This window comes from Neoarius graeffei, chromosome 8 (assembly GCF_027579695.1).
Source record: "Neoarius graeffei isolate fNeoGra1 chromosome 8, fNeoGra1.pri, whole genome shotgun sequence".
NCBI lineage: Eukaryota > Metazoa > Chordata > Actinopteri > Siluriformes > Ariidae > Neoarius > Neoarius graeffei.
In genome coordinates this window covers 6,829,579-6,855,647 of record NC_083576.1, presented here as the reverse complement: position 1 = coordinate 6,855,647, position 26,069 = coordinate 6,829,579, and the positions used below count along the sequence as shown (strand labels likewise).

At 42.0% G+C, this 26,069-nt stretch overlaps 1 protein-coding gene across 1 annotated transcript in view; it reads left to right on the top strand.

Moving 5' to 3' along the window:
- slc7a11 (solute carrier family 7 member 11) overlaps nt 1-25,306 on the top strand; it is a 64,762-nt gene extending 39,456 nt beyond the window's left edge. The window contains exons 5-12 of the mRNA XM_060927232.1: nt 7,445-7,544; nt 7,641-7,685; nt 10,785-10,908; nt 11,686-11,789; nt 16,040-16,136; nt 21,179-21,328; nt 24,401-24,578; nt 24,704-25,306. Coding sequence (XP_060783215.1) covers nt 7,445-7,544; nt 7,641-7,685; nt 10,785-10,908; nt 11,686-11,789; nt 16,040-16,136; nt 21,179-21,328; nt 24,401-24,578; nt 24,704-24,759 — 854 coding nt within the window. The 3' untranslated portion in view covers nt 24,760-25,306. The remainder of the gene's footprint in view (nt 1-7,444; nt 7,545-7,640; nt 7,686-10,784; nt 10,909-11,685; nt 11,790-16,039; nt 16,137-21,178; nt 21,329-24,400; nt 24,579-24,703) is intronic.
- Nucleotides 25,307-26,069: the final 763 nt, after the last annotated feature.

The following is a 26,069-nucleotide window of genomic DNA, read 5'->3' as shown; positions in this document are numbered from 1 at the left end:
TAGGCTATAGGTATATCATCTCCAAAGACAGGTACGGTCGTAAAAACAACCGTCTAGTGAAAAAAAAAAAACAACAACCGCTTTTAAATCCCCTACTTAAATCCTTAAAATGAGTCATTTAACTCATGTCTTGTGTGATCTGATCTCCAATGGTGAAATAAACCGGTTGTGATGAGTACAGTCTGTTATTTTAGAAGATAAATGTAATATATAATTTAATATATAGACTAATAAAAAATAATATTTTATAATATAATATCACGACATATTACTGTCTGTAACTGTTTGTCACTAAAGCGTTTTCTAAGATCATAATGTCTGATATTATTATTATTATTATTATTATTATTATTATTTTACACACACAATAAGCGCGTGTGCGTAAAGTTATAGTAAACCACCCCCCGCCTTTTTTTTTTTTTGAGTCGCCGGACCCACCCACCTCCTGCGTTCCGGGACCTCCCACTTCACAAATTAAGCACTGCCTAAAATCACTACATAACTTATTTAAATAACTATAGCCCTATCATTAATAATAAAACACAGGTCAATCAAGTTTATCAAGCTGACGATTTCACTCCAAATCAGCAAATCCATTGAATTCCTCATCCTCGGTGTCGCTTCTGAACAACTCTGCCAACTCCAGCGGCAGACGAAGCGCCGTTTCCTCTTCTTCTGCGTGGCTGTCGTCAGACTCGGCATCAGCTCCAGTTATTCCGCGGTGAAAAAAAAAACAAAACATATATACGTCGCACCGGAGTATAAGTCGCATGGCCAGCCGAACCATGAAAAAAAGTGCGACTTATAGTCCGAAAAATACGGTAAGTGAAATACTCTTACACAAAACCTGCCTGGAAAGGAGAATTATCTTGGCAGACAAATAACAAGCATATTTTGTCTTGATTTAAGATATTTAATCTTGGTTAGATTTTACTTTTTGCAGTGACATTTACGAGCTTAATTTTTGGTAATAACATGATTATTATATCAACATATGCAACAGCTATAGTACATAAAATGCTCATTTTTGATCACTTTTAGAGTGTGGCAGCACTAACTCAGAAAACACAACTGCAAATACAACAACACGTCAATTTTCACTCAAAACAGAAAGGCAAGTCTTTATCGAACACTCCGTCCTCATTACTGATTGGACCGAGTGTACGATTATCGACAAGGAAAAGAGGAAAAAAAGTCACTTTCTCAGTTTGTCATCAGGCTGAACTATTCAAATAAAAACCTGTTAGTCTTAACCTAAAAAAGTCGTTCTTGTGATTAACCCGGCTGCCTTTAGGCAAATTTTCCGTCTGCACGCATTGATTGGGATGCAGGGCAACGTTTGAGGCGTATCTGAAACCGCATCAGATGAACCTCGGATAAGAAGTAAACATGGATTAAAGCACACAGGGATCCGTTTAGAGCTGCATTTCCTTTTTCCTTTTCCTGTATACATCAGCCAAATCTCCATATCTCTCTCTCTCTCTCTCTCTCTCTCTCTCTCTCTGTGTTTCTCTCTCTCCATCTATCTCACTCCATTTCTCTCTTGCTCTGTCTCTCTTTCTCACGCTGTCTTTCTCTTTCTTTCTCTCTCTCTCCATCACTCTGTATCTCTTTCTATCTCACTCCGTCTCTCTCTCTTGCTGTGTCTCTCTCTCACTCCATCTCTCTCTCTCTTGCTCTCTCTCTCTCTCTCTCACGCTCTGTCTCTCTCTTTCTTTCTCTATCTTGTTCTCTCTGTCCATTGCTCTCTGTCTCTCTTTCTGCCTCTCTCTCTCCTGCTCTCTCTCTCGCGCTCTGTGTGTTTCTCTCTCTCACTCCATATATCTCCCTCACTCCATCTCTCTCTCTCTCTCGCTGTGTCTCTCTCACGCTCTGTCTCTTTCTTTCTCTAGCTTGTTCTCTCTCTCCATTGCTCTGTCCCTCTCCTGCTCTCTCTCTCTCGCACTCTGTGTTTCTCTCTCTCACTCCATATATCTCCCTCACTCCATCTCTCTCTCTCTCGCTGTGTCTCTCTCACGCTGTCTCTCTCTTTCTTTCTCTATCTTGTTCTCTCTCTCCATTGCTCTGTCCCTCTCCTGCTCTCTCTCGCGCTGTGTGTGTTTCTCTCTCTCTCACTCCATATATCTCCCTCACTCCATCTCTCTCTCTCTCTCTGTGTCTCTCTCTCTCTCACACTGTCTCTCTCTTTCTTTCTCTCTCTCTATCTTGCTCTCTCTCTCCATTGCTCTGTCTCTCTTTCTGCTTCTCTCTCTCACTCCATTTCTCTCTCTTGCTCTGTCTCTCTCTCATGCTGTCTTTTTCTTTCTCTCTCTCCATTGCTCTCTGTCTCTCTTTCTGTCTCTGTCTCTCTCTCCTGCTCTGTATCTCTTTCTATCTCACTCCATCTCTCTCTCTCTCTCTCTCTTGCTCTGTCTCTCTCTCACACACTCTTTCTCTCTCTCTCTCTCTCTCTCTCTCTCTCTCTCTCTCTCTATCTATCTTGTTCTCTCTCTCCATTGCTCTTTGTCTCTCTTTCTGCCTCTCTCCTGCTTGCTCTCTCTCTTGCTCTGTCTCTCACACTCTGTCTCTCTCTTTCTTTCTCTCTCTCTCAGACACACACACACACACACACACCTGAAACAACAATAAGCACGTGTTATGCAGGAAGTACCCTTTCTGTTTTTGAGGTCTACTTTTTAGTTTCCTTTTGTGTTTTTGGTTTTCCTGCGCGTTTAGTTTTGCTTTTCTTTTGCTGTTTTGTTGCTAATGTAGCGATTTTGTCACTAGATAGAGAGAATTCTTGACCTTTCTTGGTATTACAGATCTGATCTAGCTGCTCGCAACAAATTCGGAGATTTCTCACAACTTTCGGAACCTTCATTCTCATCATTGAACAACAGCAAAAATCAATACAGTACATGACGCATGCAAATTAGACATGGCTTCATACTGTGTGATGTCGTCACACAATCTAGTGACTTTTAGCGAGCTGGGAATGGCTTCTGGTAGGATTTTTTTTTAGCACTGGTTTTTACTTTTGCTATCAGTTTTTCTTCGATTGTAGTTCTATTTAGGTTTGTTGTGGCATTTTTTAAAATTTTAAATTAGTTTGTTCTGTCATTTTGCACAAATACAAAATGGTTAGTTCTTGAATTAAAAAAAAAAAAAACCTGAAAGAGATATTTAAGTTACACCCAGGCAAACGTAACTGCAGTCTTAGCTGTGCACCAGTGGCGGCTGCTGGTTTTTAAAACAGGGGAAGCCCGTTTTACGCATTCATCGTAAAACCTGTAGGCCGGATATCAAAGCATAGAAAGGTGTGCCCCATTAGCATAGTGAACTAGACAACCCCACCTAGTGGCAGAAAGTATTTTTGCTTGTACATTTCATGTTATAGTCTGGCTTGCCAGGCTAGTGCCTCATATCCTTAATCAAAAATATCAAACATCCAAAAATCACTGGCTATTCAACGAAGAGCCTTGAACATCATACCCTGATATGCAACACAGAGTCTTTAACACAACACCCAGCTGTGCAACACATCCTTGAACATCTTCTGCAACACAGTCTGGAAATTCATAACCAGGTAGGCTATGCAACACACAGAACCTTGAATATTATACCCAGGTATAACCTATAACACAGAGCCCACCATTCTCTTAACATTACTGAACAATATACACACTTCAGATTCATGAACATGAACACTATTTATACACAAATTCTGCCCTCCGCTCCTTTTCCAGAAAATGGTCTGTGACCCTGTCATACCAGCTGGTTGTGCTTTCCAGAGACTTCACCAATTTCTGTTAGCAGCTAGCACTGCAGATCCCAATAAGGCTCAAGCTAGCCTACAACCAGATTGAACTACAAATGAAATAAACGAGTGAATTCACGAATGATCAAACTGATAGAATGGATGAAAGTTAACAGAGCACAACGAGTAATATTTACATTTATTTACAGAGTAATGTACAGAGACATCAATGAGAAGAAACGTTTATATGAAAAGAAATTCGGACAGCACTTTGGCACATGACTACACTTTCTCGACATCCGCTAGGGACTGACTGATCATACTTCCGTGTTCCTCGCCGAAGTACCGCCCTCCTCATGTCTTTCAAACACTACCTCCAATAATCCTTTATCAGCCCGGCTTCTTGTCCCTCCCACTGTCTCGTTTAGTCCCAGAGAAGCCCGGCTTCCCTGGAAGTGACGATTTTGTTGATTTTAACCAATAACAACTAGCCGAAATTGGCTGTTCAGAGCCGTCTCGTAGACTGCAACGGATACCCGGCTGCCAGTCAGTGTTGCCAGATACTGCTGACGTTTTCCATCCCAAAATATGTTCAAAACCCGCCAAAATGCACTTAAAACAGCCCAATCTGGCAACACTGCTGCCAGTCCATAGAGCCCATTGAAATAAGAAAGGTTACAGCCTGGCAGCAAAGGTGATTCTCGTAGCGAACTGCAAGTTCATCAGACATCACTCAAATAAGTTACAGGATAGTTATGAACATAAATACACTCTTGGGCATATGTTATGCAAGTTATTGTTTTAATGAGAATTCAACGTCGTAGATGCCGCAGTTTGGGGAGAGAATTTTAGGGGAAGCTCGGCTTCCCTTGTTGTCTCTGAGAAATCGCCTCTGCTGTGCACCTACTGTACACGTGAGAACAAAGCATTAGCAATATTCCTCACTTCCTAATAAGAATCTGCCGAATGGATGTCATGATTTTCCATTGATATGAAATTCAGCATGCGAGCAGACAGCCAGAAGATCCATAACATTACAGTTACAAAGGTCACAGAAGATCATTAGGTCTACTGAATCACCATAAAACCACAGCATATTACTCCAAAGTCCATAAGAAACCATCAGACTTCTGAAGGCCATCATTGGCTCCCATTAGAAAACTATCAAACACACCTAAAATTAATCACCTAGTCACTGCTCACCTGGTAAACCATGAAGAGTCTGTACGCTGCGATAACAAACCATATGGAAAATACTAAATACCATTTCAACCATTACTAACCAACCATCAGGAATGAATCATAACCTCGAATAGTTTACACCATTACAAGTTTTCCATAAACAGAAACAAAATATAGAGTTGAAGATGGAAGGGAAAAAAAATTGCTCAAGAACCAAAGAATGTTTCAGGACCAAACATGTGTCCAACACCAGGAGTCCTCTTCCTACTGGGGGATGGGATGGTGGAACTACAGGTAGCGCTGTTGGCTTATGACCCCAGCATTCTTGGTTCAATCCAGAGCTCGGGTTACTGTATGAGTGGAGTTTTGCATGTTCTCCATGTGTCTTATGAGTTCTCCGGTTTCTTCCCACCTCCCAAAAACATGTCATTTGGTCAATTGGCAGCAATAATTAGCCAGCGCTGTGTGGATGGTGCCCTGCAATGGAGTAATGGACTGGTGAACTCCGAACTTGCACCAGGATGGGCTCCTGGGTAAAAGTTTCAATGAACTATGGATGCTTTTAGCATGCACATAGTCTCAAATTACTGGAGAATTCTTGTCTGGAATGTTCTTGAGTGTGGTTTCTGGTTCGGTGATGCAGCAAAGCTGATGACACAACTTTGAGGGCTGGCAACTTATTACATGTGACTGCTTTGAGTCATTTATAAGCGAAGCTATGACGACAGTACATCACTAAAAATAGGAGTTGAAGTGGTACAGGATTGATGACTGAGGGATTCCCAATGGGTCTTAGCCATTTTAGCAAAGACGAGTTCAAATTTGTACAGCCTCTTACGTTTATTGTGTATTGGTATTTATTCTATCCACATTCACTGGATATGAGCAATCGTACGCTCTAATTGGCTACTCTACTTGTAGGATATCAGCTCATATACTATAAGTAGAAAAAAACAACATGGCGGAGCGTCTTGCTGAACCAACCGAGAATTAAATAAAAACATCACCCCCCCCCCCCCCCCCCAAAAAAAAAAAAAAAACTACAAAGAAGCAACAAAATATGGAAAGTATTTGATGTTGATGTTAAGAACATATCTTATTATTATTATTATTATTATTATTATTATTATTATAGCATTTTTTCACAAATTGCTCCTGTCATTTCGCCGGTTTGTTTACATTCTAAGTGGAAATTATTTAATCAGATGTTTTGTATAAAGATTTTATTCATCAAATTTGCAAAAAATAAAATAAAAATGGGGGCGGCACAGTGGTGTAGTGGTTAGCGCTGTCACCTCACAGCAAGAAGGTCCGGGTTCGAGCCCCGTGGCCGGCGAGGGCCTTTCTGTGCGGAGTTTGCATGTTCTCCCCGTGTCCGCGTGGGTTTCCTCCGGGTGCTCCGGTTTCCCCCACAGTCCAAAGACATGCAGGTTAGGTTAACTGGTGACTCTAAATTGACCGTAGGTGTGAATGTGAGTGTGAATGGTTGTCTGTGTCTATGGCCAAGTTTAAATTAGACCATATCTGTCTCGTTTTCTTCGCGGATGCACTGTCCGTTTACATTAAAACGCCTGGAAACGCCGGGAAAAGGGAATCCGTCAGGGTCCACGTATTCAATCCAGATCGTGTCAGCTCCGGTGCTGTGTAAACATTGAGAATACGCGGATACGCTGTGCTGAGCTCTAGCTGGTGTCGTCATTGGACAACGTCACTGTGACATCCACCTTCCTGATTCGCTGGCGTTGGTCATGTGACGCGACTGCTGAAAAACGGCACGGACTTCCGCCTTGTATCACCTTTCATTAAAGAGTATAAAAGTATGAAAATACTGCAAATACTGATGCAAATACTGCCCATTGTGTAGTTATGATTGTCTTTAGGCTTGCCATCCTTCCACTTGCAAGTGGTAAGTGACGCGCATGCCCGACATGCACTGAGAGCACACACACAGCGGCTCAGTCCCGAATTACTGCTCGTGCGCTTCACTCGCGCGCTCTGTGAGCTGCGCAGGGCCGGAGTGCACACCCTCCAGAGGGCACTCGCTGTTCAGGGCGGAGTGATTTGGAGCGCAGGATGCCTGCGGAGCCGAGCGTATCCGTGTATTGGCGTTGCTGTGTGCACGCTAATCGTTTTAAAAACGTTAATCTGATGATCCGCTGATACGGTCTAATGTAAACCCCACCTATGTGTCAGCCCTGTGATGACCTGGCGACTTGTCCAGGGTGTACCCCGCCTTTCGCCCGTAGTCAGTTGGGATAGGCTCCAGCTCGCCTGCGACCCTGTAGAACAGGATAAAGCGGCTAGAGATAATGAGATGAGATGAGATTTCCCTACCTTTTGGACACTTATTGGAACTGTGGCACTGCCTTGTATTGTTTTGGAACAATCAACCATAATATAATGTATTTGTATAATGCATGACGTCTAACAGTAATTTTGCACATTGTGGTATAATGTGGTGTAAAATGCTAGATTCATACCAGCATTCATTATCTACAAATTCTTCTTCTTCTTCTTTTTCTATAGGTGAGACCAAAAACTTCCAGAACGCATTCGAGGTGGATGCGGTGAAGCTGTCTGGCCTTCCCCTGGCCTTCTACTCCGGGATGTACGCCTACGCCGGCTGGTGAGACTAACTCCGATGTATGAGACTGTTCTGAATCTATGGATTACAAAAAAAAAAAAAAAAGTTTATTTTAACTTTTTTTTTTTTTTTTCACAGGTTTTACTTGAATTTTGTCACAGAAGAAGTGGCTCAGCCAGAAAGGTGAGGGCAGTCTAGCATTCAGAAATAAGACACGCCTGTATCGAACTGTCCGACCCAATCCATCAGGATGAACTTGAGAAGGAATCCGATGCTCATTGCTTTAAGAGCTTAGCTTAGTAGCTGTAAAGCAGATAATGTATAGATTCATATTTTCTAATGAAAATATTCCATTAAAAGTCCATACTCGTGTACTTACTCAAAGGGTTGGCTTACATCGTGTCCTAACTGTCGAACAATAATAGACCGACTTGCTACACACACTATATTGCGTGTTTATATATATAGAGAGAGGATATTAGACAGTTGCGTGAAGACATGAAGTTTATCTTTGCATGGTGAACATATTTCACGAGTGAATGAAGTGAACAAGTGAAAATATTTTCAAGACGAGATGCCACTGGAGTGAAATATCGGGAAATATTATCCATACAGGACACTTTGTCGATGGAATAAAAACACGTGTTCTATTCCCTTCTAGCAGGTTTCATTCATTTGGTTGGATAGCATGCAATATTGTTAGCATATCGCTTATCCTACATGTATTACGTCACTCTACCCAATGGAGAATGAGTGTTGAATATGGTTTACGATATTGCATGGTTGTCAAGACAACATGACGTCATACATCAGAAATGCAAAACTTCCGCGCTAGCGAGCGACTGGGACAATTTGTAAACAAACATGGCGGCCAGGTACGGAAGATTTTGAGAGAATTTTGAAAGAGAAAGACGCGTTGAACACCCAAAAGGAAAGTGTATGAATAATAATAATAATAATAATAATAATGCCTGGCTTTCTTTTTTTGTGGTCTATCAGATATATTCCATTCAGCTACTCATCTTCGATTCGTTCATTCAATATCATGCTAGCTGAATGGAACATATCCAATATACCACTCAACACCAGCCAATATTGTTGAAATACAACCCCGATTCCAAAAAAGTTGGGACAAAGTACAAATTGTAAATAAAAACAGAATGCAATGATGTGGAAGTTTCAAAATTCCATATTTTATTCAGAATAGAACATAGATGACATATCAAATGTTTAAACTGAGAAAATGTATCATTTAAAGAGAAAAATTAGGCGATTTTAAATTTCATGACAACAACACATCTCAAAAAAGTTGGGACAAGGCCATGTTTCCCACTGTGAGACATCCCCTTTTCTCTTTACAACAGTCTGTAAACGTCTGGGGACTGAGGAGACAAGTTGCTCAAGTTTAGGGATAGGAATGTTAACCCATTCTTGTCTAATGGAGGATTCTAGTTGCTCAACTGTCTTAGGTCTTTTTTGTCGTATCTTCCGTTTTATGATGCGCCAAATGTTTTCTATGGGTGAAAGATCTGGACTGCAGGCTGGCCAGTTCAGTACCCGGACCCTTCTTCTACGCAGCCATGATGCTGTAATTGATGCAGTATGTGGTTTGGCATTGTCATGTTGGAAAATGCAAGGTCTTCCCTGAAAGAGACGTCGTCTGGATGGGAGCATATGTTGCTCTAGAACCTGGATATACCTTTCAGCATTGATGGTGTCTTTCCAGATGTGTAAGCTGCCCATGCCACACACACTAATGCAACCCCATATCATCAGAGATGCAGGCTTCTGAGCTGAGCGCTGGTAACAACTCGGGTCGTCCTTCTCCTCTTTAGTCCGAATGACACGGCGTCCCTGATTTCCATAAAGAACTTCAAATTTTGATTCGTCTGACCACAGAACAGTTTTCCACTTTGCCACAGTCCATTTTAAATGAGCCTTGGCCCAGAGAAGACGTCTGCGCTTCTGGATCGTGTTTAGATACGGCTTCTTCTTTGAACTATAATTTTAGCTGGCAACGGCGGATGGCACGGTGAATTGTGTTCACAGATAATGTTCTCTGGAAATATTCCTGAGCCCATTTTGTGATTTCCAATACAGAAGCATGCCTGCATGTGATGCAGTGCCGTCTAAGGGCCCGAAGATCACGGGCACCCAGTATGGTTTTCCGGCCTTGACCCTTACGCACAGAGATTCTTCCAGATTCTCTGAATCTTTTGATGATATTATGCACTGTAGATAATGATATGTTCAAACTCTTTGCAATTTTACACTGTCGAACTCCTTTCTGATATTGCTCCACTATTTGTCGGCGCAGAATTAGGGGGATTGGTGATCCTCTTCCCATCTTTACTTCTGAGAGCCGCTGCCACTCCGAGATGCTCTTTTTATACCCAGTCATGTTAATGACCTATTGCCAATTGACCTAATGAGTTGCAATTTGGTCCTCCAGCTGTTCCTTTTTTGTACCTTTAACTTTTCCAGCCTCTTATTGCCCCTGTCCCAACTTTTTTGAGATGTGTTGCTGTCATGAAATTTCAAATGAGCCAATATTTGGCATGAAATTTCAAAATGTCTCACTTCCGACATTTGCTATGTTGTCTATGTTCTATTGTGAATACAATATCAGTTTTTGAGATTTGTAAATTATTGCATTCCGTTTTTATTTACAATTTGTACTTGTCCCAACTTTTTTGGAATTGGGGTTGTATGTCACTCAGGTCCGCGATGTGTTTCATATGAAAAATGCAAGTTTTTCAACAGGAGAAGATAAACTTCATATCTTCAAACCAACGTGTGATTTTCTTTTTATTATATCGACACATTCACAAACAAAAAGTACCCAAATTTATCAAAATAACTCATCGATTTCCTCACAAGTGACATGTCGAGATTTAGGTCATGGTTTTGGTTCTCCATGTACCGGCTGGAGCTTGTATGAAAAATTTGAGTGGTATATTTCCCAGTAAAACACTCGTGTCATATACCGTATATGTATAATTTACAACCCTTAGAATTTCTGTATTTTATTCACTGGAAGAATCCTTTAAGGTTCTACAAGGAACCCTGACAGCACAATGTTTCTTGGTCAGAAGACATTCCAAGCAAACACCTTTGAGGAACAAAAGAATACTTAATGATTCAAAGAATCCTTAAAGGAACCCTGAAGAACCTTTTTGTATGAGGATTTATACCTGTAGTAGCTCCTTGGTTGTCCATCTGAAGGAACTGTTAAAGGTTTATATTTATTTATTTTATTATTATTATTTTTTTTTCCCCCAGAACTGTCCCATTGGCCATTTGCATCTCCATGGTGATTGTAACCGTATGCTACACGTTGACCAACGTTGCATATTACACTGTAATGTCAGCAGAGGAGTTGCTCGCCTCAAGTGCCGTTGCCGTGGTGAGTACCAAATCATCATCACTGCCCCTGGGTTGCTAGCTCATCTCTGAGAATGTCATCCGGCAGAGTTTCATAATGCAATTTTCTTTCTGATGTTTATCATTTTGCTTTTCGGCTTCAGCGCACATTTTTGCTAGTAAACACCTTAGTTGATTTCGCCTGAACAAAAAGTGTGATCACTGTAATCACGCTACGATCTACCTGCCTGAATCTCACACACCATTATCCTTCTCCCAGTGTGTGTGTGTGTGTGTAGAGACAGACGAGATCTATAATAGAGGACGCCAGCACTTTAAAATCACACTGTACACCACCATTAATGACTGTAATAGCCGACACCATCCTTCTCTGGAAAATAAATGTAATTTCATCGAGACGCTCAGGTCTGTGTGTTGCTTTCCTGCTGTAATCATATAGCTCTCGCTGAAACTGACAATGGCAGAGCATGTGCGTCAGTGTGTGTGTGTGCGCCTCAGTGTGTGTTTGGAGATCTCCAGCTCAGCTCAGGGATGCTCTAAAAGCTTTTTCATCCCATTACACCCACGTAATGCACTCATTTATGGCTGCTTTTGCTCCACACGCTCACTCACACAGCGAATATGAAGCCTTTTTTTTTTTTTTTAACCACACCTGTTATTCCTAAACGCAAACTGCATTGAAAATGAAAGAAAATGGAAAATCAATGTTGTGTTCTTATTTGTTTAAACTAAGTATGTTTTCATATCCTCTCTCTCTCTCTCTCTCTCTCTCTCTCTCTCGCACACTCGCTTCTCTCAGACCTTTGCTGAGAAAATTTACGGGAATTTATCTGTCGCAGTGCCCATTTTTGTGGCTCTTTCCTGCTTTGGTTCTATGAATGGAGGCATTTTTGCCATCTCCAGGTGAGAGTCATCATCATCACCGCCATCATCATCATTATCATCTACAGTACCATAATAGATGCATACACCTGAACTAATTTCATTCTAATTCATTTTAATGAGATTGTTCACTTCTGAGTGGAATTGATATCCCTAGATTCCATCCATCCATCCATTATCTGTAGCCGCTTTATCCTGTTCTATAAGATCGCAGGCAAGCTGGAGCCTATCCCAGCTGACTACGGGCGAAAGGCGGGGTACACCCTGGACAAGTCGCCAGGTCATCACAGGGCTGACACATAGACACAGACAACCATTCACACTCACATTCACACCTACGCTCAATTTAGAGTCACCAGTTAACCTAACCTGCATGTCTTTGGACTGTGGGGGAAACCGGAGCACCCGGAGGAAACCCACACGGACACGGGGAGAACATGCAAACTCCACACAGAAAGGCCCTCGCCGGCCACGGGGCTCGAACCCGGACCTTCTTGCTGTGAGGCTACAGTGCTAACCACTACACCACCGTGCCACGTGCAACAATATTCTGATTGGCTCTCCAGCTTTACGAATTGGAGAACTAATGCTAAGGTCATACATGTAGCCAGTTGATCCGTGAGAACCATGGCTGGAACTACTGTGGCCATTCCGGCAGATTTTGGAGGTGATCCGTCGCATAAATGTGGGCGGAGTAAATATATAAATGAAGCCATGGTAGCTGTGATGGTAGCGACGGAAGTTGCCGATAAAACCAATAGCAGCAGCGATGTATAGCCATGTATGGCCTTACAGCAATGGTGGCAGTATGTACGTTTTTCACAGCACAGCCATGGCAAAATGAAATAAGCCATGCCCCTGAGGCAAACTTTTCACTTTCTGCAGAATGTTGTTCCGTGAGCATTTTGAGCTCAGTGGTTGCAATGGAATACTACGGTAACCTCTGGTAGCCCACGTAAGCCTCATGCATACCTCAAGGATGCTCAGATATGCCTTCACAGTTGTGATGGATGAATTCATCTGATGCTTGACCCACAGCAATTCTCAACACGATGAAACTTTCCAGGGATGGAAGCCACGCCCTGCTGGTTGTCAAGGTAGCTCTCTGGATTTCATCTTTTCTGATGGAACGGCCCAGAACGTGTGCCGGTTGACCCCTGGAAGGCCCAAAATCGTCTACTGCAAAGTGATTCTGGCTATATGAGACCTTAGCTTTAGTGTTCTGTTCCACCAATCTCAATTCCTTGAAAACTATTCTGAGGATATAATTCAAGGCTTTGGAATGTCGCCCTCTCTAGTAGAAAATTGCTATTGCAAGCAACTTGCTGAATTTTCTAACATGCTCCCTTGTGCTGCTTCTTTCTCAACACTGTCAGAAACAAGGGTTCAGGAGGAGTCCATTCCTGTCCCCCAAAGTACAATCTACATTAATGTACCCCCTAGGGTTCATTATTGCACCTCAAGGTGTCCTTTTCAGGGCCATAAATGTACATACGGTATGTGTTTCCAAACTGTATATCTTCTTCTTTCATCTGCTCCCGTTAGGTGTTGCCACAGTGGATCTCATCTCATCTCATTATCTCTAGCCGCTTTATCCTGTTCTACAGGGTCACAGGCAAGCTGGAGCCTATCCCAGCTGACTACGGGCGAAAGGCAGGGTACACCCTGGACAAGTCGCCAGGTCATCACAGGGCTGACACATAGACACAGACAACCATTCACACTCACATTCACACCTACGCTCAATTTAGAGTCACCAGTTAACCTAACCTGCATGTCTTTGGACTGTGGGGGAAACCGGAGCACCCAGAGGAAACCCACGCGGACATGGGGAGAACATCCAAACTCCACACAGAAAGGCCCTCACTGGCCACGGGGCTCGAACCCGGACCTTCTTGCTGTGAGGCGACAGCGCTAACCACTACACCACCGTGCCGCCCCCACAGTGGATCTGTTTCGTATATTTAGTTTGGCATAGGTTTTACACCAAATGCCCTTCCTTATGTCACCCTCTCCAGTCTATCCAGGCTTGGGACCAGCACTAAGTATGAAATGACTTGTGCAACCCCAGTGGCTGGGTATTTTACCTAATCTGCATGTCTTTGGACTGTGGGGGGAAATTGGAGCACTCGGAGGAAACCCAACCAAACACGGAGAGAACATGCAAACTCCACACAGAAAGACACCCCCCCCCCCCCCCCATCAGCTATGAGGCTTGAACCCAGAACCTTCTTTCTGTGAGCCAACAGTGCTAACTATTGCACTACCATGCCACCCCAAGCCATATATACAGGGTACAAATAAGTACCTTAGCAGGTACTGCCCCATTGACAAGACATTATACCCCTAAAGATACAACAATGCAGTTTATTTTCCAAGAGTGAACTGTGAGGACAAATCTAATGGATTCAAGTAGCAAGTAATAAATATTAAGAGAGAATTCAGTTCTGGGTTGTACCCAAACTCACAATCTCTGCAGTAAATCATTCATTCATCTTCAGGAAGGGTTTTATCCTGGTCAGGATTGTGCTGGATACCGAGTCCATCCCGAGAACCCTGGGCAAGGGGAATTTGTCGGGAAGTCCTTGAGATAGGACATATCTAATTTCTAGTACTTCAAGTACATTGACAAAGGACATCTATGAGATAGCATATAACTTTTGTTGCTGTTTGTTTGTTTGTTTGAAGATCCAGCAAACCAAATCTGAAAGCTCTGACTCTGAATTACTATTTTCCTGATGAAGCGTATTTGAGTTTTTTTTTTTTTCCTGACTCTGTAATGATTAATTTCTAATTTCAACCCAAACAAAACAGTTCCAAACAAATAGGGGAGGAAAAATCCTCAGTCTCATTTTTATGTTCCATCCCAAACTATGTTCTACTACACTAACCCTCGGTAGTCTACATCATTGTACCTTTCGGGGTGTAATGGCTTGTCACTGATGCAGTACCCTCTAAGGCACTTATTTGTACCCTTGATATACTGCTTGGGAACATGTACTTTTCTGGCCCTTTAAAGATACACATACCGTAGTTCCCTTGAGATCAAATAATGAGCCCTAGGGGGTACGGTACCTTAGTGTAGAATGTACCTTGGGGGACAAAAATGGACTCCGACTGTCCCCCTATTTCTGACACTGTAGTCTACATGGTTCAGCACGTTATTGGTTCTTTTGCCCTGTCCTGATGTGAAAATTGATTATCTTTCACACCGGCTCAGAATTTGTGTTACGGTAGCTGCTGTACAATATTTGCAGTGTGTTCCAAGTGCAACCTTTCACAGATGGCATGGCACGACAGAAGGGGACGAGTTCTTGACGGCAGCTTGGTGTGTCAGAGCTTTTAAACAGATGATGCCTTATGGGATCATTAAGAAACAGAAACAGTGATCATTATTACTGTATCTGGTGTACAAAAAGCACAACATTTCATCTGAAAGCTATAATTTCATCTCATCTCATCTCATTATCTGTAGCCGCTTTATCCTTCTACAGGGTCGCAGGCAAGCTGGAGCCTATCCCAGCTGACTACGGGCGAAAGGCGGGGTACACCCTGGACAAGTCGCCAGGTCATCACAGGGCTGACACATAGACACAGACAACCATTCACACTCACATTCACACCTACGCTCAATTTAGAGTCACCAGTTAACCTAACCTGCATGTCTTTGGACTGTGGGGGAAACCGGAGCACCCGGAGGAAACCCACGCGGACACGGGGAGAACATGCAAACTCCGCACAGAAAGGCCCTCGCTGGCCCCGGGGCTCGAACCCAGGACCTTCTTGCTGTGAGGCGACAGCGCTAACCACTACACCACCGTGCCGCCAAGCTATAATTTAGTGTTTTAAATTATACAAGTTGCCCTGTGATGGACTGGCTTCCTGTCCAGGGTGGACTCCTGTCTTATGCCTGGTGTTCCTGAGCTAGTATAAAGCAGTTAGAAAAGATGAATGAACGTACAGATTATTAGCAAAGGCTAGCAAAAACTATCTGGACGTTTCAATTTGTATATCTCTACTTTTAATTGCTGTGATGTAACTCAATCCCTGTGTCAAATCAACAGCTCGACTGGAAAACCCTAATCATATACAGTAGGAAATAGTGAGTGAGAAACATAAGACATGGATGATGTATTATACTTTTGGGAATTATTAATATCTCATGGGTTCTGTCTGAGTCTATTTGGTAATACAGTATGACGTTCAGGGATTATGACATGTAGACTTGCTCTTACATCAGACTCATTGTGTTTCTTCTCCTTCTTTCTCAGAATGTTTTATGTGGCTTCTCGAGAAGGCCAACTTCCTGAAGTTCTGTCTATGGTTCATGTCCACCGTCACACTCCAGTAGCTGCTGTAATTGTCCTGGTGAGTCACGCAGACACTCTGAATCACTTCCTGTACCTCACCAAACAAGTTCTTCATAGTTTTTGTGTGTTTAGTGATTCTGGTGCTAACTTCCTGGTCGAGTCTGCATTTGTATTGGCTGTAGCATGTCAGTTTGACGTCACAGATTACGTTATGACTCACAGGTATAAAGTCAAACTTGGAAAAAAAAAATCAAATATTATGAATTTTGTTGTTAGCACCTAACAATTAAAAAACAAAGGCTTGTTTCTCATTCACCATTTTCCAACAAGGTACAAAGTCACATTAATGGGAAATCTAGAGTACAGTGGTGCTTGAAAGTTTGTGAACCCTTTAGAATTTTCTATATTTCTGCATAAATATGACCTAAAACATCATCAGATTTTCACACAAGTCCTAAAAGTAGATAAAGAGAACCCAGTTAAACAAATGAGACAAAAATATTATACTTGGTAATTTATTTATTGAGGAAAATGATCCAATATTACATATCTGTGAGTGGCAAAAGTATGTGAACCTTTGCTTTCAGTATCTGGTGTGACCCCCTTGTGCAGCAATAACTGCAACTAAATGTTTCCGGTAACTGTTGATCAGTCCTGCACACCGGCTTGGAGGAATTTTAGCCCGTTCCTCCATACAGAACAGCTTCAACTCTGGGATGTTGGCGGGTTTCCTCACATGAACTGCTCACTTCAGGTCCTTCCATAACATTTCCATTGGATTAAGGTCAGGACTTTGACTTGTCCATTCCAAAACATTAACTTTATTCTTCTTTAACCATTCTTTGGTAGAACGACTTGTGTGCTTAGGTTCATTATCTTGCTACATGGCCCACCTTCTCTTGAGATTCAGTTCATGGACAGATGTCCTGACATTTTCCTTTAGAATTCTCTGGTATAATTCAGAATTCATGGTTCCATCAATGATGGCAAGCCGTCCTGGCCCAGATGCAGCAAAACAAGCCCAAACAACGATACTACCACCACCATGTTTCACAGATGGGATAAGGTTCTTATGCTGGAATGCAGTGTTTTCCTTTCTACAAACATAATGCTTCTCATTTAAACCAAAAAGTTCTATTTTGGTCTCATCCATCCACAAAATATTTTTCCAATAGCCTTCTGGCTTGTCCATGTGATCTTTAGCAAACTACAGACGAGCAGCAATGTTCTTTTTGGAGAGCAGTGGCTTTCTCCTTGCAACCCTGCCATGCACACCATTGTTGTTCAGTGTTCTCCTGATGGTGGACTCATGAACATTAACATTAGCCAATGTGAGAGAGGCCTTCAGTTGCTTAGAAGTTACCCTGGGGTCCTTTGTGACCTTGCCGACTATTAGACGCCTTGCTCTTGGAGTGATCTTTGTTGGTCGACCACTCCTGGAGAGGGTAACAATGGTCTTGAAATCCCTCCATTTGTACACAATCTGTCTGACTGTGGATTGGTGGAGTCCAAACTCTTTAGAGATGGATTTGTAACCTTTTCCAGCCTGATGAGCATCAACAACGCTTTTTCTGAGGTCCTCAGAAATCTCCTTTGTTCGTGCCATGATACACTTCCACAAACATGTGTTGTGAAGATCAGACTTTGATAGATCCCTGTTCTTTAAATAAAACAGGGTGCCCACTCACACCTGATTGTCATCCCATTGATTGAAAACACCTGACTCTCATTTCACCTTCTAAATTTAACTGCTAATCCTAGAGGTTCACATACTTTTGCCACTCACAAATATGTAATATTGGATCATTTTCCTCAATAAATAAATGACCAAGTATAATATTTTTGTCTCATTTGTTTAACTGGGTTCTCTTTATCTACTTTTAGGACTTGTGTGAAAATCTGATGATGTTTTAGGTCATATTTATGCAGAAATATAGAAAATTCTAAAGGGTTCACAAACTTTCAAGCACCACTGTAGAACAGGTTGGAGAAACCATTGGACTCAGAATGCAGTGTAGCGATACAACAACTCTGAGTTACGGCCAAGATTCACGTCAGGTTGCGAGTGATTTATGACAGTGTTTCTTAACCACCAGACCATGAGGCGCCATCCATCCATCCATCCATCCATCCATCCATCCATCCATCCATCCATCCATCCATCCATCCATTATCTGTAGCCGCTTCTCCTGTTCTACAGGCTCGCAGGCAAGCTGGAGCCTATCCTAACTGACTGGGCAAGAGGCGGGGTACACCCTGGATAAGTCTCCATGACATCACAGGGCTGACACGAAGCGCCATCTCGTGGGCCGTGAATTTTCTTTCAAGTTGAAGTTAATTTTTTACTCGTAGTAAGGTACAATTGCTGGGCTGCATCCGACATCACATCTGCCTCATTAAACTACGGTCACACTACAGCTTGCGATGGGTTATCGATAAAAACAAGGCATTTTGGTGGCAATATACACATGAGGTAAAAGTTGTATTCACACAGGAGGTGAACACTTGACTGTCACACCTTTGCGTGCTTGAGCCTGGCGCAGCTTGAGCGGCCGTGCTCACTCACAGACCGCATTGTGCGTGCACTTGGGACCCAGTCATTATGGGAAACACCTGAAACTGATTTGAGCGCAATCAGCACTCGCAGATATAGACGCTGTTTTCACAGAGGCTTTGCGAAGCATTATCATTATCACTGTCACAGTTGTTTCTAGCCATGTTTATCATGCTGTTTCAATATTCTGCTTTCTGTTTTGCTTTTGTAAATAGTGGTTTCTATATCCACTTCTTTTGAGTGTACTTTTTGGTTTTAATAACTTGCTTGTTTGCTGAACACAAACATGGCAATAAGTTCTTGCGTTAATGGACCAGACTCCACTTTTGGATCATTAATCCCTTTTGACTGAGAATGCTCTGCATGCATGGTTTGGCTTCTGGCACCTCCATACAGTTTTAAATACAATACCTACAATTAAAAACAGTTTGTTTTTATTGCATTTATTTAATTCCTGGGCTCCCATCTGTTACAGGGAGTGATGTCGCATATCATTAATACGCTTTACAATAGATTATTAGATTCTAATAGAATCGATGAGCCAAAATAATCAGGGATCTTTTTTAATGGGCCCCAACTCGTTACAGGTATGAACAGATGGGCCCCAAAGCAGAAAAGCTTGAGAACCCCTAATTTATGTGATGAAAGTTAACACTCTGGCAGTTTATGTTTGAACAAATTGCATTGTGTGTCATGTCAGAAACTGTTACCCAAAGTAAAATAGACTGGCATGTCGACAAAAGATGTTTTAAACAACGAATTAGAATTTAATCTTAAAATAAATATTGAAAATTACATATCAGTTTTACAACGATCCAGTCTACCTCAGAATCTTTTAATTTGCAGTACTGTGCAAAAGTCTTGGCACCCTATTTTTTTCATATGAACTTTGTTATAGATTTCTATTTTATGACTTGTACATGATCGAGTCACATTTTCAAATTACAAACATTGCACAAAATTAAATGTTACAGGAAAAAAAAAAAGTTTGTATGTGAGCAGCATATTCCATAAAGGCCCAGTCACACAGCCAAAACTTACGATTTACGCATGAATTGCGCATAAATTTCGAGTCGTGCGCGATTCATCAGTGCTGTGCGTAATTCATAAGTTTTTTTTGACGTGGAGCATCAGTAGTTGTCAGTGGATGTTCGACGAATCGGGTTTGTGCGCAATTCCAGGTTTTGAGCTGCTCAAAAATATTGATCACACACAAGTATGCGCGATTGTGCGCCGTTTAACGTAATTCGTGCGTCCTTTGCCGTAGTTCTGACGCGGACAATTCGCGACATATGCGTGGACCGTTAGTGGTTGATCGCAAGAAATTTACCGCTACCGCGCACGTCGATGACTTTTCACTGACGAATAACGCACATATCACGCATGTCTCGCTGTAGTAACACGTACATTTCACTGATATCCACTGACAATCACTGACAAAAAAGTATTAACGCATAAAACACTTGATCCATGCGCGCTCTATGCGTCGTTCATCAGTGCTAGTGTGCGGTTCATGCGTGCTTATACGTGGTTCATACGCAGTTTATTCGTGGAGTGTTCGTCAATAAAAACCAGAAATTGTCCCTCTTTTGACCCTATGCGCTGATGTGCGTGATTTGTAAGTGATTGTAAGTGATTTGTACGTAGTTCATGCACAATTAATCGGTGATTTTCGACCACTCACACCCCCAAAAAATGGTCAATTTCTCCACTGACAATCACGCACAAGCCAACTTTATACGTGATTTATGCGTGATCGGCTGTGTGACTGGGCCTTAAGAGAGCACTTTTCAGAATAAAAAAAGAAAACATAATGAAGGCTACCGGGTTTTGGTGCAAAATTAAGAAGCAAGTTTGAAAGTCAAAGTGTCCAGAAGAACTGTGTCTGGTTCTGTAAGATGCTCAGTAAAACCTCCAGCTCATTTCCTTATAAAACTGCACTCATGGGACCTCAGACTACTTTTTTTTTTTTTAAAAGCAAAGGAAATTTCATCTCACACAAAATATTGACGTTTTTATTTATTATGGCTTACTGATTACTGTTGACCGTGAGCTGGCCTAGTGGTTAGCATGTCCGCCTCTCGACCAGGCGATCATGAGTTCTACTCGCAGTCGGTTCATACCAGAGACCGTCATAAAAATGGTACCTAGTACTGTCTGGCAAGGCGCACTGCAATACAGATGCGAGTGGGGAAGTCAAACTCTCATGGTTACCAGAGGACCCGCGCCCCACTATAATCCTAGCTGTAAAGGCAAGAGGTTGAGGGCTATCAAAACGGAGATCGGTGCCGCACCCATATGCCTTAAAGAGTTGGTTAATACTGGAACAGGAGATTGCCTGGGAAGGCCAGATTCTGGTGTGAGAGGGACTTGGACTTTTTTGACTGCTTACTGTTTATAGTATTTTTTTAATACTGAAACATTTCATTTCATCTTTTTTGGTCTATACTGATCCAGAAAGGAAAACCTGAACATCACTCAATCTCAGATGTACCGGTAATATGATATAAATCTAACTGGTCTTTTCTTCCTCCTGCCCCATCTAGTACCCCCTCACCATGCTCTTCCTGTTCGTCGGAGACCTCTACAGCCTGCTGAACTTTATGAGCTTCCTGCGCTGGCTCTTCATCGGCCTGGTTGTGGTCGGCCTCATCTACATGCGCCACACACGACCCGAAATGCCACGCCCCTTCAAGGTAGAACAGCCAGACACTACAAGAACATATACGACAGCTTCAGCAGTTGTGTTGAATTCTTGATTCTGATTGGTCAGATGACAGAAGCTTTTCAATATGTTAACATTTTTAAAGCAAAAGATTGCACAGGGGGCGGCACAGTGGTGTAGTGGTTAGCGCTGTCGCCTCACAGCAAGAAGGTCCGGGTTCGAGCCCCGTGGCCGGCGAGGGCCTTTCTGTGTGGAGTTTGCATGTTCTCCCCGTGTCCGCGTGGGTTTCCTCCGGGTGCTCCGGTTTCCCCCACAGTCCAAAGACATGCAGGTTAGGTTAACTGGTGACTCTAAATTGAGCGTAGGTGTGAATGTGAGTGTGAATGGTTGTCTGTGTCTATGTGTCAGCCCTGTGATGACCTGGCGACTTGTCCAGGGTGTACCCCGCCTTTCACCCGCAGTCAGCTGGGATAGGCTCCAGCTTGCCTGCGACCCTGTAGAACAGGATAAAGCGGCTACAGATAATGAGATGAGATGAGATGAGATCACACAGGACTTCTTTGGTGGGATGTTCTATAGTATAAACAATTGAAAAAATACAATTGTTGATCTGTGAGGACATGTTTATGGAAGGAGTCTCCAGTATTGGCACTAAATAACAGTCCAATGTCTGGGAACATAGCCGATAGTTGGGCATTCCACATTAAATGTAACTACAAATGGATAAAAATTATATGTGTCATTTGCAAATTGCTGTAGGATAAGAGGAATAATATGTTTTTGGATGTGCTGATATTTAAAAAGTAATCAACTTTCTGGTGGGAACAGTATCTACAGTATGTTTTGTGTCGGCCCACATCACACCACCCAGTCATCAATGATTACTTTCCTATAAAAGCACACCCTGAAATTATTTATCACCTCCCCTGCGATGGAGTAAGCAGAGTGAGGTATTGTAATCAGTGCAGTGTTGTTGTTTTTTAGATTCTGTTATTTTGTTTGTTTGTTTGTCTGTCTGTCTGTCTGCCTTTTAACAATCTAGCGTCTAGACGGTTGCACCGATTGACTTAAAAAATTCAGGGTAGGTGGGCAATGGTCCATAGATGACATGACTAAATTTTGGGGGTGATTGGGTCAAGGTCATATGTTGCATGATGAGGTAGTTTGGACAGTCTCCATCGCGATTGGGGGTGAAAAATCAGGGGGGTCAAGGTCATTGGTCAAAATAACATTTTCCATTATAACTCAAAAATGGTTGTCGATAGACAGATGTTGACTATTATGAGCATATAGGAACTCCCATATAGCCTTTCATTTGACCCCATGATCTTTGACCTTGAGTGACCCTGAAAAGTCAAACTCAAGGTCACGGATTTTCAGAGGGCTTGAAAACGGTTGATGGTAGACAGATATTTACCTTTATCAACTTATAGGAAGTGCCATATGGGCTTTCATTTGGCACCATGATCTTTGACCTTGAGTGACCTGGAAAGGTCAAACTCAAGGTCATGGGTTTTCAAAGGGCTATAACTTTAAAATGGTTCATGATAGCTAGATGTTTACCATTATCAGCATATTGAGGTATTTCACCTGACGTCACAGGGTCACGTGACGCCCCGGTGTCCACCGTTTTGGACGGCAAGCTAGCTAATGTCAACAACAGTAGCTAGTATGTTACTGTAGCAATGTTTACGTTCAGTCATTTGGATGACTGTTAAAACCTTTCAGTCTCAAGTTTTTCCTTTACTGGATTTACTAGTTTACTGAGCCAGCGAGCCCTGGAGCGCTAGCCAGCCAGCCCCGGAGCGCTAGCCAGCCGGCCAGCGAGCCCCGGAGCGCTAGCCAGCCGGCCAGCGAGCCCCGGAGCGCTAGCCAGCCGGCCAGCGAGCCCCGGAGCGCTAGCCAGCCGGCCAGCGAGCCCCGGAGCGCTAGCCAGCCGGCCAGCGAGCCCCGGAGCGCTAGCCAGCCGGCCAGCGAGCCCCGGAGCGCTAGCCAGCCGGCCAGCGAGCCCCGGAGCGCTAGCTAGCTAGCGCCAGCCAGCCCCGGAGCGCGCTCAGTAAACTAGTAAATACAGTAAAGGAAAAACTTATAACGGGCCATGTCTCAACAGACTAAGAAGTTATTTCAATGACATTTAATAACATTTTGTTTATCCTGAGGACCGACAGTAAATGAAAATGTGAACAAATCTTAGCTGTCAGTGAACAATCCTGGTGGAAGCAGGTAAATGTCATTCTCTAAGCCTGCTAACCTCAATTTTTGCAAATGCCTCTCCCTCTGCTCGCCCTGTAAATGCCCTACGTCGCTGGATAGTGAAGGTGTTTTCTGCATCTCGCTCCTTTTTCTTTTATGTTTTTCATTTGTCGCCTTCCTCGCATTCAAACTGATTCGAGCCGTGCCGTCCAAAATGGCAGCATCACATGACTTGGTCACGTGAGTGAAATACCTCAATAGGACGTCCCATAGGGGCTTTCAGTTGCTGCCATGACTTTTAACCTTGACTGACTTTGAAATGTCAAACTCAAGGTCATGGATTTTCATAGGACTATTGCCTGACAGCTGATGATTGAGAAATATTACCATTATCAACATATAGGTATAAAATAAGTGCTGCTGGGTGAGGTTTGTTTGTTTTGCCTGGCAACACTTTTTCCTTACTTTAATGCAGTGAGTGTCATATAATGAAAATTCCTGGAGGTGGTGAGGAAGAGACATGACCATTAAACCAAGTGCCCCATAACCGTATAGGTTTGTGATGAAAAGAAGTTAGATTAACGTGGACTTGCATTAGCATGCTAATCCTGCTCACTTAACAATTGAACCCATAAATGTTATTTTCTTCCTCTGCTTTCTTGATGAAATGTAAATCAGTCGTGGGTTTTGCAGTACAAAATGGTGAGGAACTAGTCATTATAAACTCAATCAACAATCTAATACACAAATATACCCCATGCCCAGAACATCGTGATGATCTTAATGATATTAAAATGCAAATGAGTGATCCTGGTGAAAAGAAATTCAAGCCCAACGCTAGCTATTATCATTAATGTTAATGTCTTGAGCTGTGCCTAATCTTTTCCTGCTTCTCTCTTTTCTCCCTCAGGTCCCAATCTTCATCCCAGCAGTTTTCTCCTTCACCTGCTTCTTCATGGTCTTCCTCTCGTTCTACTCCGATCCGGTCAACACAGGGATCGGCTTTGCCATCACGCTCACGGGAATACCGGCCTACTACATCTTCATCGTTTTTGACAGAAAGCCCAAGTGGTTCCAAAAACTCTCAGGTTTGGGATTTTTTTTTTCTTTTTTCTAACTTGCAACGAAAGTATTCTAGCCTTGACAACAAAAACGTCTTTTAATATTTAGTAGGCTATCTAATATTATCTTCTGTTTCTGTGTCCTTTTGCAGAATCCATGAACAAATCCTTACAAATCCTCTTGGAGGTGGTCCCTGCCGAGAACTGACCTTTCCAGACACCACTCTTGCATCACTCGGTCTTTCATTTCGTCTCTCTTATAGAACACACTGTCTTCATCCTGCTCTCATTTTCATTCCTCTTTTATGTTTTATAGAAAACCCTCCCCCGAGTGACCGCTTCTCAATCCATTACTCCACAAGGGAGGAACGAGCGAGACCTTTCAGTGCTCATACAAGAAAAACAACTTTCACTCTCTCAGTTTTCACTACTCAGTCTGATATCATACGCTTTGCTTTTTAGCCGTGCCTTGTATTATTCGGTGCCTATTTCTTTGAAATATCAGATCTTTGTAGAGTAATCTCAGAACAGAAAACATTCAGTAAGTGAATGTTCAATAAATATTCATCAGGTTGTAGGAAACACTGCTATTATAATGTTTCTCACAGAGCATTCTCAGACAAAAAAAAAAAAAAATACAGTACTATTATGCAAAAATCTGTGATAACATTGAAACTTCAAACTAGCATCAGTGTTAAATTTCCTCCTTAAAACATCCAATGATGTTCTCGGTAGGTACTCACAGAAATATATATATATATATATATATATATATATATATATATATATATATATATATATATATATATATGAGTGATTCCACGCTTATGGGTACTGAAATGGGGACATGAATTTATTTTTAAAAATTCACCTAAAACCATTTCTTTTTTTTACCATCAGGTCACAAAACATGTAATCTTTAATGAATGATATGTTAAAAGATAACTTTAATTTTCTGAGATGTAATAAAAACATATTTATATGCCAAAGTCAGAACGTAACAGAAGTGTTGTGGACATATATATTCTCAATTTTAACAATGCAGAATTACTTTTTGAAACATAGGAAGGTGATGTTTTAGCAAATATAATTAATAAACGTGTGTAGTAGAATAAACATACACATCCTTTCAATAAGATTAACATGGTATATAGCTAGATTGTAATTAATTTGTAACAGACGCGAGATGGACAGTCGTAACAGAAGTAATGGAACAGACATCATTTTGGAACTCATAGGCTTGACTTTGGCATATAAATATGTTTTTATTACATCTCAGAAAATTAAAGTTATCTTTTAACATATCATTCATTAAAGATTACATGTTTTGTGACCTGATGGTAAAAAAAGAAATGGTTTTACGTGAATAAGTTCATGTCCCCATTTCAGTACCCATAAGCGTTGAATCACTCATATATAATTTTTTAAGCACAATATTCAGGAAAATATTTTGCTAACCTGAATCTGTGAGCTAGACTGAAGATAATATGTGTGGCATGTGCATTTAATTTGGATCAG